At 41.1% G+C, this 13,922-nt stretch overlaps 1 protein-coding gene across 1 annotated transcript; it reads right to left on the bottom strand.

The window, feature by feature from the left end:
- Nucleotides 1-9,398: 9,398 nt before the first annotated feature.
- Nucleotides 9,399-13,778, bottom strand: mtfmt (mitochondrial methionyl-tRNA formyltransferase). Its single transcript, XM_060071101.1, has 9 exons — nt 13,287-13,778; nt 12,776-12,973; nt 12,329-12,451; nt 11,773-11,875; nt 10,576-10,651; nt 10,401-10,492; nt 10,231-10,309; nt 10,057-10,130; nt 9,399-9,871 (listed from the first exon to the last, which is right to left on the bottom strand). The coding sequence occupies exons 1-9, from the start codon at nt 13,520-13,522 to the stop codon at nt 9,689-9,691; spliced, it is 1,164 nt and encodes a 387-aa protein (XP_059927084.1). The 5' UTR covers nt 13,523-13,778; the 3' UTR covers nt 9,399-9,688.
- Nucleotides 13,779-13,922: the final 144 nt, after the last annotated feature.

The following is a 13,922-nucleotide window of genomic DNA, read 5'->3' on the forward strand; positions in this document are numbered from 1 at the left end:
AAAAAACATAACTGTTGTTTTTTATTGGTCGTCATGAAAAAAAACATTAGGGGTAACACTGTTGTTTTTTATTAGTCGTCATGAAAAAAAAAACATAAGGGGTAACACTGTTGTTTTTTATTGGTCGTCATGAAAAAAAACATAAGGGAAAACAATGTTGTTTTTTATTTTTTATATGATAATTTGATCAAACATAAGGGGTAACACTGTCGTTTTCATCAAATGAAACATAAGGGGTAACTTTGTCGTTTTTATCAAATGACACATGAGGGGTAACACTGTCGTTTTTTTCAAATGAAACATAAGGGGTAACACTGTCGTTTTTATCAAATGAAACAAAAGGGGTAACACTGTTGTTTTTTTATTGGTCGTCATTAAAAAAAATAAACATAACGACCATGACGACCAATGTTTTTTATTGGTCGTCATAAAAAAAAACATAAGGGGTAACACTGTTGTTTTTTATTGGTCGTCATGAAATAAAACATAGGGGGTAACACTGTAGTTTTTCTTTGGTCGTCATGAAAAAAAACATAAGGTTTGAAAAAAAACATAACTGTTGTTTTTTATTGGTCGTCATGAAAAAAAACATTAGGGGTAACACTGTTGTTTTTTATTGGTCGTCATGAAAAAAAACATAAGGGGTAACACTGTTGTTTTTTATTGGTCGTCATGAAAAAAAAACATAAGGGGTAACACTGTTGTTTTTATCAAATGAAACAAAGGGGGCAACACTGTTGTTTTTTTATTGGTCGTCATTAAAAAAAAAAACATAAGGGGTAACACTGTTGTTTTTTATTGGTCGTCATGAAAAAAAACATAAGGGGTAACACTGTTGTTTTTTATTGGTCGTCATGAAAAAAAACATAAGGGGTAACACTGTTGTTTTTTATTGGTCGTCATGAAATAAAACATAGGGGGTAACACTGTAGTTTTTCTTTGGTCGTCATGAAAAAAACATAAGGGTTGAAAAAAAACATAACTGTTGTTTTTTATTGGTCGTCATGAAAAAAAACATAAGGGGTAACACTGTTGTTTTTTATTGGTCGTCATGAAAAAAAACATAAGGGAAAACACTGTTGTTTTTTATTTTTTATATGATCATTTGATAAAACATAAGGGGTAACACTGTCGTTTTTATCAAATGACACATGAGGGGTAACACTGTCGTTTTTTTCAAATGAAACATAAGGGGTAACACTGTCGTTTTTATCAAATGAAACAAAAGGGGTAACACTGTTGTTTTTTTATTGGTCGTCATTAAAAAAATAAAACATAAGGGGTAACACTGTTGTTTTTTATTGGTCGTCATGAAAAAAAACATAAGGGGTAACACTGTTGTTTTTTTATTGGTCGTCATGAAATAAAACATAGGGGGTAACACTGTAGTTTTTCTTTGGTCGTCATGAAAAAAAACATAAGGGTTGAAAAAAAACATAACTGTTGTTTTTTATTGGTCGTCATGAAAAAAAACATTAGGGGTAACACTGTTGTTTTTTATTAGTCGTCATGAAAAAAAAAACATAAGGGGTAACACTGTTGTTTTTTATTGGTCGTCATGAAAAAAAACATAAGGGAAAACAATGTTGTTTTTTATTTTTTATATGATAATTTGATCAAACATAAGGGGTAACACTGTCGTTTTCATCAAATGAAACATAAGGGGTAACTTTGTCGTTTTTATCAAATGACACATGAGGGGTAACACTGTCGTTTTTTTCAAATGAAACATAAGGGGTAACACTGTCGTTTTTATCAAATGAAACAAAAGGGGTAACACTGTTGTTTTTTTATTGGTCGTCATTAAAAAAAATAAACATAACGACCATGACGACCAATGTTTTTTATTGGTCGTCATAAAAAAAAACATAAGGGGTAACACTGTTGTTTTTTATTGGTCGTCATGAAATAAAACATAGGGGGTAACACTGTAGTTTTTCTTTGGTCGTCATGAAAAAAAACATAAGGTTTGAAAAAAAACATAACTGTTGTTTTTTATTGGTCGTCATGAAAAAAAACATTAGGGGTAACACTGTTGTTTTTTATTGGTCGTCATGAAAAAAAACATAAGGGAAAACACTGTTGTTGTTTTTTTTTTTATATGATAATTTGATAAAACATAAGGGGTAACACTGTCGTTTTTATCAAATGAAACATAAGGGGTAACACTGTCGTTTTTATCAAATGACACATGAGGGGTAACACTGTCGTTTTTATCAAATGAAACATAAGGGGTAACACTGTCGTTTTTATCAAATGAAACATAAGGGTAACACTGTCGTTTTTTATCAAATGACACATAAGGGGTAACACTGTCGTTTTTATCAAATGAAACATACGGGGTAACACTGTCGTTTTTTATCGGCCGTCATGAAAAAAACATAAGGGGTAACACTGTAGATATTCATCAAATAAAACATAGGGGGATACACTGTTGTTTTTCTTTGGTCGTCATGAAAAAAAACATAAGGGGTAACACTGTTGTTTTTTATCAGCCGTCATGAAAAAAACATGAGGGGTAACACTGTTGATATTTATCCATTAAAACATAGGGGGTAACACTGTCGTTTTCATGAAATGAAACATGAGGGGTGACACTGTCGTTTTTAATTGATCAACATGGAAAAAACATGAGGGGTAACTGTCGTTTTTTATCGGCCGTCATGAAATCAACATAAGGGAACCTTATGTTTATACTTAAATTAAGGTTCAGAATCTGAACCTTAATTTAAGACATGTAGGCGTAACGCCCCGTGGGCACGGGGCGTAACGCCCCGTGCCCACTACCTCCGTCAGTTGTCCGTTGCCCATTGACTTTGAATGGGGACGGTCGCGCAATGCATTGTGGATCCGTCCGTTGACTTGGAGCGTTCGCCACCGTCAAAAAGTTGAAAAATGTTCAACTTTTTCGGCCGCGACGGATCCGTCATCCAATCAGATCGCGTATGCAAATTTAAGCACTGTGACGCGACTCGGGCTCTGACGATACTGGAAAGCGGGAAAGCGGGTCATCTTGCCTCGCAACAATCCGTTGACTGACGGTGCAGTGGGCACGAGGCTTTACGCCTCGTGCCCACTGCACCGTCAGTCAACGGACGTGGGAAGGCGTGGCTGACGGATGGGGGAGTAGTCTTTGCAGAGGCAACCGTCAGCCAATCAAATCGCTTCGCCGGGTTCTTCCCGCTTCTTCCTGCTTGTTGCGAGGCAAGATGACCCGCTTTCCCGCTTTCCAGTATCGTCAGAGCCCGAGTCGCGTCACAGTGCTTAAATTTGCATACGCGATCTGATTGGATGACGGATCCGTCGCGGCCGAAAAAGTTGAACATTTTTCAACTTTTTGACGGTGGCGAACGCTCCAAGTCAACGGACGGATCCACAATGCATTGCGCGACCGTCCCCATTCAAAGTCAATGGGCAACGGACAACTGACGGAGGTAGTGGGCACGGGGCGTAACGCCTCGTGCCCACTGCACCGTCAGTCAACGGACGTGGGAAGGCGTGGCTGACGGATGGGGGAGTAGTCTTTGCAGAGGCAACCGTCAGCCAATCAAATCGCTTCGCCGGGTTCTTCCCGCTTCTTCCTGCTTGTTGCGAGGCAAGATGACCCGCTTTCCCGCTTTCCAGTATCGTCAGAGCCCGAGTCGCGTCACAGTGCTTAAATTTGCATACGCGATCTGATTGGATGACGGATCCGTCGCGGCCGAAAAAGTTGAACATTTTTCAACTTTTTGACGGTGGCGAACGCTCCAAGTCAACGGACGGATCCACAATGCATTGCGCGACCGTCCCCATTCAAAGTCAATGGGCAACGGACAACTGACGGAGGTAGTGGGCACGGGGCGTAAGTCGGTCAGCCTGCCAGAGCCAGCTGCCAGCCGCAGCCAGCGGCCAGTGGCCAGCCGTGGCTGGCCTGTCGTCGCAGCCAGCCAGCCGATTGCAGCCAGGCGTCGCAGCCCGTCATTACGTCGTATAATTATCATACCATCGTACTAGATCATACAGAAATGTTAAAATGAAAGAGGCCGATTGCGTCAATAAGTTTGAATAAAAGAGCAAAAATGTGACCGTCCGTGGAGAGAATCGAACACTAGCCTTCATGATTAGGCTACTAACCTAGCATGACTACCGCTTGTACCACTGTGGCATTCGCGTCGCGACCAATGCGACCTACGACGCGACTCACGTCGTTGGCCACTCAGAGAGCTCGGCCCTACTGCAAACTTTATACCGGGGCTGAGCAGGGAGCAAGTATAAACAGGTAGTGCAGCTAGCCCGGAGCTACCTTGTCGTTCTGCCTTATACTTTCAACATTATGCGCTTTGGCACTCTCATTGCCCCAAAATGTCTCTGTCAAAAAGACGAAAGGTGGACACAGAGTGCAGTTTTCCAAGAAAAATGGTCATCGTCCTTTTTATTCACGGAAGTAAATGGGAAACCTGTGTTTGGTGTGCTCACAGCATGTTTAATTTTACATAATGATGCCATATTTTTACCGGTCCGGCCCACTTGGGAATAGATTACCTCCATGTGGCCCCTGAGCTAAAATTAGTTTGACACCCCTGATTTAAACAATATATCATGTGTAGCAGGCAAGCAATCGTTACTGTTATTAAATGGTAATAGCAATAACAGGATTCCTCGTTTCAAATGAGTTATATTTCCTGGGTCATTATGATGATTTTGTGGTCACTGTTCTATGGAAGCTTAGATTTCAGATTTGAACTGCAAAACAATCGGAGCCTTTGAGGGGGCATGTTTTGTGTCACCAAAAGGGAACTGATGTTACTGGCAGCAGTGAGTCATGTCCAGATGCACTGCGGATGGCTTGGAGACTGTTGCGTAAGAGGGGCTGAAACTTACCAAAGAGCTCCACTCTTTTTTGCAAATCCAGCATTTAATTATCACACATAAAATGGATCCAGCACGCTCCGAAACCGACGCATTACCGGGTTTGTGGAAAACGTTATTTTGCGTCAAACTTTCTCCCCGCCAACCTTGTCGCGTCTGGTAGGGACTTTGTGGGACTTGTAAGACGCGGTTTTTAACAATAGATTTGACAATTTGGAGGAAGATTCGCGAAAGCGTGCTTCCTGTTTCATTTTGCGTCCTTGAAGCTTTTAAATTATGTAATAAATGTTTGGAAACGTTATATCTAACGAGCAATATTCTGATGAGAGTGCCTAGACCTGTTCCTGTTTGGCTTAATATTCCAAACCTCACAGCATTTGATTGACACTCTTTGGGGCTGCTTGACATCTGAAACGTAGGAGTATCTCCATGTAAAAGTATCCAGCGCCATATCCAAACTGCAGAGCCCAATGCACTCCAGGCTTTGGGCGGAGACAATAGTGATATTGATCGCGTTTTTGTTGGATATTTTTTTGCTTATGTGATGTATCCTGTAGGCCTATACTAGCCTACTCAATGCATTTAGTAGATGCCAAGGCTGAATTGGGGGATTGCTGTAATAAAAGTGTCCTGTTGTAAACAGATGGACCCTGTTGCTTTAAAATGAGAAGGGCGGTCGCCTGGTCGGGACAGGACACTAGAAGCCATTCAGGACGACTGTGATCGAGAAATACCTCGACACCTAAGAAGTTGGGGCTTCAATTTTTTAAATGAAAGAGTCTTCTCTCCTTGCATATTCTCTCCATTGTTGTTTTAGTTTGGTTGCAAGGAAATCGCACTAATGCCAGTGTGGTTTCAAGGATGCTGCTATCACATGGTCATATATTAATATGTAGCCTATTGTTTTGTTTTATGCATTTCTTTTTAACCTTTATGAACGGCCGGCACCGCCTGAAACAGTTCAACCGCTTTTAATGATGATTCCTGTCACAATCTTCTTTCAGGCCATGCAAAATGTACAATTATCCAGAAGAACACCGTGTTGGGCGGAGACAAACCCCTGCACCGCTTCATCAAGGGACAACCCAAGATCATCGGTGTAAGACACAACACACACACACACACACTCACACACACACACACACACACACACACACACACACACACACACACACACACACACACACACACACACACACACACACACACACACACACACACACACACATGCATGTATTCGCACAATTACAATTTAAACACGCATTATTGTCTTTAACATCTGATAAGTGACACATTGTGTATTTTAATATACTCAAGATGAAAATATTTGATATAATATTTGACATTTGTGAAGTGGCCTTGTTGAATTATGTCATGTGTGTGTGTGTGTGTGTGTGTGTGTGTGTGTGTGTGTGTGTGTGTGTGTGTGTGTGTGTGTGTGTGTGTGTGTGTGTGTGTGTGGCTGTGTTACATCAGATCGTATTGCTGATCCTTGGCTCCTCGTTCTTCATTCTGTCCATCCCACTGAGCGAGGTCGCTTCGATGGAAAGGTTTGGTCCGTACATCCAGCCAGGCTTCTGGCTCAGCCCAATGGTTAGTAGTCCACTGCACCGAGAAATGAAAGTAGGCCTATTTGGGTGAAATGTACAGTGGGTGCATTTTGAGTAAATCTGCTGTAAGATTTAAGAGTTTTATGAGATAGGGGAAGAGAGCAGAAGATAGCAAGATTTGGAAACTAATCAAGTTTGGTTCCGGTTTTCGACCGACCCTGTCTATTTATGTTCGACCCAAATTATTATAAAAAAAAAAAAAAAAAAAAAAATGGATGAGCGAATTTTCTCGTTTCTAAACGAAAACAACCTAACTATCATTCGCTGCCGCTGGAAAAAATAAAATAAAAAAATAAAATAAATTCCCTACCTACCCATGACCTCAACTGACAACCAACAGGAACCAATTTTTTTTTTTTTTAGGCCCTATCCCCGAGTTTCTCTGCCATTAAGAAGTGTTGCATTCACCCTCCTGTTATTGACAGGCAGGATTCCACAGACAAATCAGGGAAGAGATGGTCCAAACCATAAATGATCTGAAACAGAGGCAGGCACAGTCAACTATAAACCGACATTCTCACAGCGCATTTCACTCACTAAATTCTTAAATCTTACCTACAGCATAATTGAATGGAAATCTCCTGGATATATAAATATTTTATATTGTTATAATCAAATGAATCATTGATCCCTTGATTTTAACCAGATACAATTTTCGATTGTAATTAATTAATTGAATACCTAATTTAAAGCATATGGCATCATTGAGAGCTGCACATTTTTACTTACAGTTCATTGTGTGTGGAATACTGTACATCGTTACGGAGTATAACCCGACCAAAAAAACGGTATGTTTTGCAATACAATCTTTAATCTTGTGATAATAATTGTTAATATCTCTGCTTATCCATTCAATGAAAATGAAAGAAGTGTTTGGTGTTAAACAATGCCGTCTAGCTTGTACAAAAACCCCTCCCTGTTCTTCTTCTCTGTCCCCAGGTGACAGCTAGTTTCGCTATTAGCATCGTGGCATTGCTGGGGACGCTGTTGGTGGCCTTTCTAATAGTTCTGCCCATCTTGCTGCATGGACATTTCACCCTTCGGTATCGCGATTATGGGCAGGAAGGCCAAGTAAGAGATTTTTTGGTCGAGTAGCTAGTGCTGGGCAGACATTCTGGTCATGCGCCCTAATCAAACTCTCCATAACTGATAGGCGGTCGATTGAAGATGTTTATGTGCATCTATCCCTATGTTTCTCCCTATTGAGAAATGTTGCATTTCGACAACTGTGATTGACAGGGAACATGGTTTCTCTGAACCAATCAGCAAAGAGATACCCTGATTGGTCAGAAATGACCCGGTAGTGAGAGAGAATTGAAATATTCTCAGACAGAGGCAGGCCCATCTTATTAACTTATCTAATTGTTATGGGTATACTGACAGCCCAGGTAGGTGTTGTAAAAAAAGACATCAAACCTCAGGAATACCTAATAATAAAGACACATGTAATTACTTCTACGCATTGAAGCTTAGTAAAGCAGTGGGAACTCAGTTTAAATTAACCGGGATGAAAAGATTGAGCGTGTGTGTGTATGTGTGGCGTTTTTGTTTGTAGGTTCTGGTGTTCATTTTGTACTTGGTGATTGAGGTCTACACCTTCGTAGGAGTGTTCATCTTCCTCACCATGTCAGCACTTGCCGGTACCGCTCTACGCTCCTCTGGTAGCAAGGTGACTAGTTAAAAGACACACGCACACACACACACACACACACACACACACACCCACACACAAATGCATGCACGCACACTGGTGGCCAATACACACACACACACTTAAACACACAAATTATCGGCTATCTTTTGTAATCTCTTCCCCTCTTCTTCACATCTCATCTCATCTCTCTCTCTTAATCTTATTCTCTCCATCTCATCTCTCTCTATCTCTTCTTATCTTGCTCCATCTCATCTCTCCATCTCTTTTCATCTCCCTCTCTCTCTCCATATCCCATCTCTTTTCATCCATCTTATTTTTCTCAGACCCAGGTCGTGATGATGCAAAGCCAACCGCCAACTGAATGAGGAGCACGCACACACGCACGCACACACACACACACGTACCCGCACGCAGACTTACGCACACACACCCTGCACACACGCTTCTCTTTGGACTCATTAATGCCATGTTGTATACAAAACCTTTTCAAATGTATTAGCCTTGGTAGAGATATGTGTATCAATTGGTACCGCCTATATTTACCTTCTACACGCTGTGAATAGTCATTCCTACTAAACCACTACTGATGACACAGAAACAAATACCTGATGTACTAATGCCATAATGTATCTGTAATAAAAATAACTTTATTTACATAGCATTCTGTATCATTAACATAAACCAACAATACATTTGTGGAGTAGAATACAGGACTAATATTTAGAGACCAAGAGGACAGGCTGATGAAGAACATTTAATGTCAATGTCTGTGTTCCTGAGCAGATCTCAAATCTGTGCTGATTATCTTAAATCAAAACAGCGCTGTGATGGATTTGAAACATTAGATGCTTTAGAAACAGTGATTTTGCGAATGCAGTAGAATAGGGTGAGAGTTAATCTGTTGTGATGCCCTAATTGGCTTAATGTGGAAACTACGAAAGCCCTGAATGCAAGATATAAAAGATAATTGCAGTTTTTTTTAATAGCTTCCATGTCATGTGACCAAGTGGGCTTAATCAAAACCAGATATAACTACCCTAGACAATCAGACAACTATGTATATATCGGTCTGTCTTTATACATAATTTTTTGTTGTGTAGTTATTGAGTAGGCTACTGGTTTTGCTGAACTCGAAAAAAACATCACAAAAAGGATATATAATCAGCATTTCTTAGTGTGTGGTTATTACAATCGGGAAGTAGGCTGTGGATGAGCTGTAAGCCAAAAAAGTAATCTCATACACACAGCCATACAACTTGGGTTGTTCTTTTTATTATGCCCCATCCATGCACCACGCATTATATTCGCCTTCCTGCCCAACTTCCTAGTGCAGTTGTTCCACAGCAACTAGAATGTGCTATAACGGACCTCATCACATACCAGAGAAATTATACATGCCATATGTTTTATGACCTTGTTTTTGTTTATTTATAGAAATAAATGTTTTCAATTAACGGTACATTTATGTATCACACCTTTGGAATTTCAGATCAACACATTTGTACAGGGAAATGTCTTAAAACAGACATACTAAATACAGAGCAACAAAATTAGTATTTTATTGACACCTCAAAAGCTATGCTATCGTTTCTTTCAGTTCTGTGCCTTTAGATGTTTCAGTTCTGTTGCTGATGAACAAGCATTGTTCTGGCTGATGTGAAGGCTTTCCCGTTAGGCCGTGGTGCATGTATCCATTGTAGAAGTCTGCTGCTGACAGCCGTTTCTTCAATACAACAGCCTTGAATCCCACCCAGTCGTCCTGGAACGTCCATTTTAAATTGAAGTGACAAACATAACAATCAGGTCACACTGGGTCTCATTCATATTATGGTTTGTGTTAATAAATGTCACAATTAAATCCAAATTCAGTTCCGTCAGATATTCTGAACCCAAGATGTTAATCATTAACAAAGGAAACATATGATTTATTTTTGTCTTGCATACCTTGCAACAGACTGCCAACGTGTTTGACATTTTAAGATAGATGATCGAACCAGGAATTGGTGGCCTTCCATGACCTTAAAAATGCACAAATCAAGTGAGAAATCAGATTTCATGAGAATTCCTCCAATCCTAGAATAAATTAATTTATACTTTTTTGAAATTGTAATTTTGTACCTGATAACGAAATGTCACATTTTCCAACAAAGTCCAGAAGTTTGATGGTCTTTCCCATCCATAGGGTTCTCAAGGGAATCTAAAGCAGTGGATAATGAATGATGAGCATACATTATAAAGACAAGTCCTAAACAACCCTAGAAAAACAGAAACGTATCTACTTCCCTCACCCGTGAGCCAATGGCACGAAACAGACGATCGATCTCTCCACAGGTCTGGTCCTCCCACGACACCCAGCTCATTGAAATACTAATTTTGGGAGCTATGATGGAGGTTGGGTTATCACAAGTTCACAATAAACAGGCATTTATTTTGAAAGGTCATGTGCTTCAAACCAGAACGTACCTGATGTTGCTCCCGTCTGGTTTTGCTCCACTTTGTTAGCAAGTCTCTCTGGAAGTGTCTTAAGTGTGTCCATCAGCTGGAATTAAGAGACGGGACTCATAAATGCAGTCACAAACCTTTCTCTGGTGGTCAATGGGCAGTAGGGCTTTGACTCAGAACTTCGTTATTCAAATACAATAATGAATAATATCAAAAAAGAAATCAATATTCTGACGAATATTAGGCAGCCCTTAATATTCGAACCTGTTATGGGCATTATTTTTTGTAAATGTCTTTGCTTGAACATTGTTTTCAATTCAGATTCCGAGGCTTTTTCACGCCTGGTGAAGTTATGAATCGCGAGCTCAGTAGCGAGGCTATTATTGGTCTTCTGGGCTCCTGTAGGTGGCGTTAGCGTCATGTGCTGTGTCTGAAATCGCGCACTCACGCAAGTGCACTTAGATTGAGTGCACTTCATTATCCCTACAGTACACTTATAGGCGCAGTGCTCTCATTTCTACAGTTCACTGTCAAAACAGCCTTCGCGCACCTACCGGAAATGAGTTTGCAGTTTGACGGTTCTTCTTCTGTGGTATTTTTTTTGCTGCTTGATCATTTCCGTTAGTCGCCTGTATGAGCGATCTAGCAGTATTCACGTTATCGTTCCTGATACCAACTGATTACAGAATTAACAACATAAAAACATTGGTCGGATAGCGCCCAAATCATTGTAGTTGTACTGAAAAACAAACCAAATATGTATAATTTTATTTACATCTGTAGAGCACGTCGGTCTCAAATTTTGCGATTTGTGCGATTTCAGACACAGCACCGTCCGGCAAATGTTGTATTTTATAGCAAAACAATGGCCGCGTCAACACCGACAACAGCCCACGTGGAGGAGATTGAAATTTGTCTTGTCTTTTCAGTTTAGACTGACTGGCTTATTTGACTTTATTTTTGATGGCTTATTTATCTTTATTTTGATGAAACCGAATGCATTCAGTTTGACGTTGACTGATACACTGCCCTCTGGTGGACAAAACATATACAACCTACGTTTTATACCATATAGGTCTTACTGAAGGCATTTAATGGTCAAAAATATTATTAATATATATTCGAATATTAATATCAATAAACAAACAAACTTCGAATATGATTTTGGGCAAAAGTCAAAGCCCTAATGGGCAGAGTGACAGACAGAGAGGGGCTTACCAGATGGGCCCCCCTGGTGGCAAGGGTAGCCCCTAGCTGGTCAGCAGTGCAGTGTGTGGGCACAGAGTAAGTCTCCTGGCGGAGTATGGGCCCCACATCAAACCTATGGCACAAAGAATGCATTGAATCAAGTCCTTTGGTTAATACAAGTATAAGAAAAATAGTAAGCTGTTTGCGGTTAATGTGGTGGCTCATATGGTGGCCGACTTTCAGCCAAAGGGGGCTGGGTTCGCTCCCCACTGTCCTGGTCGTTGATCAAAGATGTTCGCTCCTTTATTACATGAATTCACTTTAAAGGTTGAATCCCACTTCAGTGTCGATAGCCGACATGGGCGTCCACCGGCTGTAGCGATCATGGCTCTTCTCCAGACGTAGAGTTACACAGAGAGGCGCACATAAGCTACGGCGGCCACAGCTAACCTTGAGACCCGTGCCGGCTTTTTTTCGACGTAGAGGTAGAAGTTAAGCTTGAGTCCCGCTCTGGATAAAGGCCCCTCACTGTGCTATAAGGTCTGTCTGCGATGAACCACCGACACAGGGTGAGAGTGGCTCCTACCTACAGGGCCGAATCTGCATGATGGTGACCCCTGTGATGGCGTCTCCGTGCAGGACGGTATGGAACACCGGCGCTGGACCTCGCCACCGTGGCAACAGGCTCGGGTGCACGTTGAGGATTCCCCTGTAGTCGGGCACAAAGACGCACACAGTGTTTCACACTGTCGAAACTCCTACTAAAGGACAAAATAACATATATTAATTAGTTGCTTAGCATCTTATCCTAGCTATCTCTTGTGTACGGGGAATGGGTTAACCTAGCGATTATCTGTGCTTGCTACTTGGGTCTATGAACATCCTTACTGTACTGACAACAATATATGGTTTCTCCTTCTTCTGACAAATGTACTTTGTGTAATTCGCTTTGGGTAAAAGCGTCTGCTAACTGTCCCAAATGTAACATTTACATGTAAAGTACACTTGATAAAGAGTTTGTATAGTTACTCACAATGGAAATTGGCGTATGAGTCGCTCTTTGAGTAAGCAGCCGAACGATACCACCACCCCGACATCAAAGCGACCCTGGAGGTCTACGACAGGCCAGATGTGGACGGGAAGTCCGTTTTGGTCCGCAAACTTCTTCACGGGAACGTTGTTGGACAGAGCAACAACCTCCAGAGACGCCACAACGCTTTCATTAGATCCCCTGAAAAGATCATAAGCAGACTTTTGTCATGTTAAGGTAGTATGGCAAAGTTATACTCTTTTGATGGTAAAGAGTCTTGAGCAAACTTTACTTATTTCTCCATGAGTAAAAAAGACACTACACTAAGAAAAATGACAGACAGCAATGATGCCTTGATCTGACCATTTGCTTTCAAAATAAGGTTACTCAATAAATTTGAAAAGCATTATTCCTTGTCGTTCTACTCAATTAAGCTGAAAGTGGATGTATCAAATTAAACCAAAACTCATGTTGAACATGAAGCTGTATGAAACGATCCGGCAGCGGGTTGTACCTGGTGGCTGTCAGAGACTTAAGGGACTCCAGTGCAAAATCATCCGTCCCAAAAAACAGAATCCTCCAGGGTGGTGCAGATGTGGAGCAGAGCCTACAGTGTTTATACTCGGACCTCTGGGCTTTCTCACCCAACAGTCCCACACATGCACGGGAGTGTTTGTGGCATCGGAGGCCAAGTATCTTAAGTGCAAGTTGTCTTGTGTTGACATGGTTCCACATATGCAACAACATCATAGTTTCATTATCAATAGTGATTGCCCATAGACGAAGTGAGGACAGAAGTGCGGAGCAGCAACGTTATGACTCATGGATGGTCGCATTCAGTCGCAATGCGGAGACTCCCATGAGATCAAAGACATACAGGATGAATAAAAGCATCAAACATCAGACTATGCTTGTATCTCTTAGTTCTCCTCTCATTGCCTTGACTTGATATCGTTGCTGGAGGGCGCCGCCATGACTGAAGTCATGACAGCATGCTTCCGGTCCAGCAAGAGAGGCGATCTTCTGCTATCAGGGTTTTGGAAATCTCGAGGAGATGTGCATCCCGCCACCTAGTGGACTGGCGTGTGGACTACAGCGTCCACTCAAAAAAAGGGAATTTTTTTCTTCTACACTTTCAACCCTTTATAAT

This window comes from Gadus macrocephalus, chromosome 14 (assembly GCF_031168955.1).
Source record: "Gadus macrocephalus chromosome 14, ASM3116895v1".
Classification (NCBI taxonomy): Eukaryota; Metazoa; Chordata; class Actinopteri; order Gadiformes; family Gadidae; genus Gadus; species Gadus macrocephalus.

Coding starts and splice junctions, on each gene's coding strand:
- mtfmt (XM_060071101.1), bottom strand. CDS start 13,522: ATGATGTTGTTGCATATGTGGAACCATGTCAACACAAGACAACTTGCA. Junction 10,652..11,772: donor CCACCAGGGGGGCCCATCTG/GTAAGCCCCTCT, acceptor TCTTAATTCCAG/CTGATGGACACACTTAAGAC. Junction 9,872..10,056: donor CGTTGGCAGTCTGTTGCAAG/GTATGCAAGACA, acceptor TGGACGTTCCAG/GACGACTGGGTGGGATTCAA.